Source organism: Lasioglossum baleicum, chromosome 10 (genome assembly GCF_051020765.1).
Source record: "Lasioglossum baleicum chromosome 10, iyLasBale1, whole genome shotgun sequence".
Lineage (NCBI taxonomy): Eukaryota > Metazoa > Arthropoda > Insecta > Hymenoptera > Halictidae > Lasioglossum > Lasioglossum baleicum.
Genome location: NC_134938.1, coordinates 14,019,863 through 14,024,580, shown reverse-complemented (window position 1 = coordinate 14,024,580; position 4,718 = coordinate 14,019,863). Strand labels below are relative to the sequence as shown.

Sequence of the window (4,718 nt, the reverse complement as noted above, 5' to 3'; positions counted from 1 at the left end):
CTCGTTCATTGGCTAACCCCCTACTCGTACTCCGCCGACCACGCGACCATTGAGACAATACCGTGTGTTCGTAGTATTTAGAGAAATATTGAGAGATTAGTATTGTTTATATTGGGCAATATAGTTTAATTAAAAGAAAGCGGAAAGGTACTAGAGTAGGTATTTACATACGTCGAACCGCCACAGGTAATCAGGATACATTGACGTACAAACGTCAAACGGGTTTGAGAGGTTAAGACGATACAATTACAAATTTTTATCACCTGGTATATGAATATTCATGACGTAGTGGTAGTGGGTGATCTGTATAGTGGGACTGTGGGGGAGACTTTACAACAAGGCTGACGCGCAACATCATGCGCGAAACAAGTACCTTCTCATATGGAGCCAAGTACACATATATATACATAGTTGTTTTAAACGTAAATATAGCCATCTCTGCGCAATGTGGGGTAAAGAATAAACTAAACTAAACTAAACTAAGTATTTTGTAGCAGCAAAACTTTATAGGAAAATTTAAAATCATTTCGCTATTTTACACACTTACCAACCTTCGGAGAAGAATACAGTACCTTTGGTGAGGTCAGCGATACTATCAATTATTGTTTATTATTACGTTTATCCATGCCAAGATGGCAGATATCGTGTTCTCCAGTCGTGCGTACGCTAAAATTATATTACATGCAGCTAAGTACCCTCATTGTGCAATAAACGGTTTATTATTGGCAAAACAGAAGAGTAAAAGTGATGCCAAATCCTCAGAATTACGAATCGAAGATGCGATTCCTCTGTTTCACATTTGCCTTCATGTCTCACCTATGGCGGAAATCGCTTTAACAACGGTAAATATTAAAATGTTTTGGTATGATCTATCTACGAAAAGCAATTATGAAACAGAAATACCGTTCTTGATATTGAACATATCTTTTTATTTACTGAAAATGAATCATGTTTTATAAGATAAATAAAAACTTACATATGACAATAATATATCTTTCAAACGATAACCGATTATTTCTAACATTTCAAGCATAGAATTTAGCTAAATGCAATACTAGGAGAATAGGTATATAAAAAATGACAAATGTTGTTAACTTAATCTGTTCTGTAGTTATATTGTTATTATTATTCTTATTTATTTTTTAGAACATTACATATCATTCGCTAATGCGGTATTCGTAATAAATATTGTTTCTAGGTTGATCAATATGCTACAAGCAAAGGTTTAGTAATTGCAGGTTATTATCTTGCAAATGAAACTATAAATGATTTAAGGTAATTTACTGTTTGCTTATTTAACATTATTTTCTGAGCTTTTCAAATTCCACTGTTTATTATTGTTATTAACTACCGAACATTGTTTTGTATATAGTACAGATAAACCAGCCCATAGGATTGTGGACAAAATAGTAGAAAATTACGGAAATGGCCTGCTTGTTGTGGTAAATATCATAGAGTTAGATATTCTCAAACATTCGTTACTATTTGTTTTCTTTTCGTTATTAGGTGGACAATAGAGAAATAAAACTCGAAAAAATAAGCTCAAGTCCTTTAAGAGTCTCACAATATGTTGATGGTAAATGGAAGCTTAAAGATGTAATGGAGTAAGTAAAATGTTTGATAACTTTCAAATCACTTACTATTTGCATAAATGTAAAATTCCTTTATTTTTATGTTTGCAGTATATCATACGATAAAGGATTAATCCACACGGATGTTCAGTACTCTTTTTTGAAAGCGGGGCTATACAAAAATCTTGTCGATTTTGACAATCATCTCGACAACATTTCCCTCGATTGGCAAAATCGTAATCTTAATAAGAGTATCGATGCAATTATGGAAAAACATTACATTCAATAATATGTAATCGAGAGTCTATCTAAGAGATAATTTAATATACGGAAGTATAAAAATATTTGTCTACATATGTGCTGATTGTTGACTGACACTACAAAAACAATATCTAACTAGTTGAATTTTATGTTATTCTATTTTACGTTCTTATTGATTAATTTATTTTTAAAAAAGTACTCGTTTAATTCGGTTACTGTACAAAAATAAAAAGTACAAAATAGTATAAAATAAATTACTTATAGAATGTATATACAATACTTTCAGTTCGCCCAATGATTCCATCTTTTAAAACTAATGATAACCCAGACATCGTTTTAGTCCTCCGTATCTAAAGCAATCAGTATATATAGTAACTAAATTTTAGATGATTAAAAAATATGATTGAAGAATATTTTAAAATGTACATGTAGAATTATAGAACGTACCTGAGCATACAATTTCAATCTTTCTAAGACTATGTGCAAAATACACATTTGGATGATCGAACGTCTTTTCTATCATACAATTATTAGTAGCTTCGTAGTATATTTTACAGGCTTGCAAATAGTGACCTTCTTTTGAATGTTGAACTATTGCGTCTATATCTGAAATGGCAACAATTTTTAAAATCACCTATTACAGTGAGAAGATATATTAACACTAACTATACTAACCGTACCACGACCAGACAAATGATCGCTTTCACATTCTTTATTTTTTAATTATTGAAATTCTAAAGATGCTTCCATTAGAAATTATTCAATAAATTTTTTTATTCGAGCATGTGTTATAAAAATTGTGAAAAATCTAACTGAATTCAGTCTTGCTATTTTTACAAAACAATATATGAACGACACATTTTGTACCCGGTACGGTAGTGTTAATTGTACCTACAGCAGTCAAAATAAGACATCTCTTTCACAGACATTCAAGATGTCGATTACCTGATCGTACTAATCCACATTTAGAAAGCGTATTTTGAAGTACATGTGATTCCATACGTTTATATGGACAGCCATGATCATCTCTTACACCAACTGTAGAATTGAATATTTTAGAACAAGGAAATGGATCATAATCTGCGCATCTTCCTATCTGCCCATACAAGTGCTTTATATAGTATTGGTATTCTTTATGGAAAGTTCTCTCGTCAACTGTTTTTGTAAGTTCATCTTTCCAAAACTTTATCGCGTTGTCCAGGCTAAGTCCTATTCCTTTAAGAAACAGGCCATATTGAACTCTTCCACCATTTGTAAGGTGATTCTTTGTTCTCAATGCTTCGTGAAGTACTTTCATACATAGTGGATAAGATATCCTTGATAGCTAATTGAATTTGAAAATGAAATTTTAATTTTTAACGTGTTTTGAATTATAAATATCTTATATCATAAAATCTGAAATATACCTCATTCAATTCATTCACGAACACCTCTCTGTATTTACCATAATTACGTTTTTGAGTATTTACATACTTTGGTAATGTTAAAATTTTTGTTATCCTTTCATCATAAGTGTACGGAACAATTTCTCGTGCACCCTAAAATAATGTATATTTTATGAAAGATATAGTGTTAAATTTTTAAGATCATTTAACTAATGTATTATGGCTCTACACTTACAGCGAAACTTTGATTTAAGATTTCCTTAAATTCAGGCAGAATTAACCAAAACAATTTCGTTTCTGGTACATAGGCAATACCGTCTTTTAAAAATATTTGTCGTTTTCGAACTGGTTTCATTACACTAGTAAAATGTACTTTGTAAAATGTTGTGTTCTCAACATCTTTAATCTCAGCATAGCACGTTCTCAAATCTTCTTTGATTTCCTGTTTTTCTTCTTGGCTTATCCATAATGAGGAAAAAGAAAAATTTATTGAAGTATTTAAGTACATTTAGTTATATTATAGTATATGATATATTAAATACTAACGGCAGAGAATTGTAGTCCATTTATATCCATGAATGTTTTTGTGTCGTCTGCACTTAATAAGGAAAGTCTCCATTTGAATAATTTTGTTTCCTGTGTGAAGAACCATCGTCTGTGCGTATTCTCAAATGAGAATGCACACCTTAACATAAAGTGCGATATACAATCATTTCTTGTTAAATGTTCTGTTCTTCTTTGGAAATTATCTGTATTTATGAGATTTGCAAAATCATGCATACCATTGTTCTCCAATTCGCTTATTAAAATCAGTACATACTTTTTGGTCGATTTTGTACGATATTGCGATGATATTCGCTCTACTATTGTTAGAACTATAAAATAAAATTTCATTTTTGTTAAGATATAAAGCTTTTACAAAAGGATAGAAGAAATAAACATCATTTTTATAGATTTTCTAGTTTGTGTAACAAACTCTATTGATTTTTAATATAGCAAAGAATTAAATACATACAGGGTATGTAATTGTTTTCCTATTTTACCTTTTAGTCTATCGACACACCATTTTAATAACTCCTCAAATTTTATATGTCCAGATGGTGGGATGTTATATATTTGTAAATTATGTCCATATATACTATGTTGCTCTATCTCGATTGATAGTGGCTGTCTTTTCGGCGTGTTCATAACAATAATCTATTAAGTTATATACCGTAAACAGAATGAATAATACTGATTTTTATGATACATCAATATTATTTATGATACATATAATATTATATACACATCAAATGTTACAAGCATACTAATCACTGTAGAATTTACTACAAACTTCGAGCTATCCAACTAATATTTAAACATCACTGCGATTATAGTCAATTATAGTGGAGCAGCGAGGTGAGCTGTGCGGTGAACAAAAACGGATAATAAAGAAAATACATATTTCCTTTTCTTTAGTATGTGTCTAAATGTTGTCACGAATGTTGGTTTGTTTTCACCG

At 30.5% G+C, this 4,718-nt stretch overlaps 2 protein-coding genes across 4 annotated transcripts; one reads left to right on the top strand and one right to left on the bottom strand.

Moving 5' to 3' along the window:
* Positions 1 to 473: 473 nt before the first annotated feature.
* Positions 474 to 1,911, top strand: Emc8-9 (ER membrane protein complex subunit 8/9). Its single transcript, XM_076432694.1, has 5 exons — positions 474 to 842; positions 1,199 to 1,275; positions 1,373 to 1,442; positions 1,507 to 1,604; positions 1,683 to 1,911. The coding sequence occupies exons 1-5, from the start codon at positions 633 to 635 to the stop codon at positions 1,858 to 1,860; spliced, it is 633 nt and encodes a 210-aa protein (XP_076288809.1). The 5' UTR covers positions 474 to 632; the 3' UTR covers positions 1,861 to 1,911.
* Positions 1,840 to 4,585, bottom strand: LOC143213112 (DNA primase large subunit-like). 3 transcript variants are annotated; one of them, XM_076432692.1, is made up of 7 exons: positions 4,261 to 4,585; positions 4,000 to 4,092; positions 3,764 to 3,902; positions 3,453 to 3,675; positions 3,239 to 3,370; positions 2,778 to 3,156; positions 1,840 to 2,438 (listed from the first exon to the last, which is right to left on the bottom strand). In XM_076432692.1, the coding sequence occupies exons 3-7, from the start codon at positions 3,781 to 3,783 to the stop codon at positions 2,248 to 2,250; spliced, it is 945 nt and encodes a 314-aa protein (XP_076288807.1). In that variant the 5' UTR covers positions 3,784 to 3,902; positions 4,000 to 4,092; positions 4,261 to 4,585; the 3' UTR covers positions 1,840 to 2,247. The 3 variants fall into 3 exon arrangements, with proteins under 3 accessions (XP_076288807.1, XP_076288805.1, XP_076288806.1); XM_076432690.1 differs by having other exon boundaries at positions 3,453 to 3,670; XM_076432691.1 differs by lacking the exons at positions 4,000 to 4,092; positions 4,261 to 4,585 and having other exon boundaries at positions 1,840 to 2,182; positions 2,280 to 2,438; positions 3,453 to 3,670.
* Positions 4,586 to 4,718: the final 133 nt, after the last annotated feature.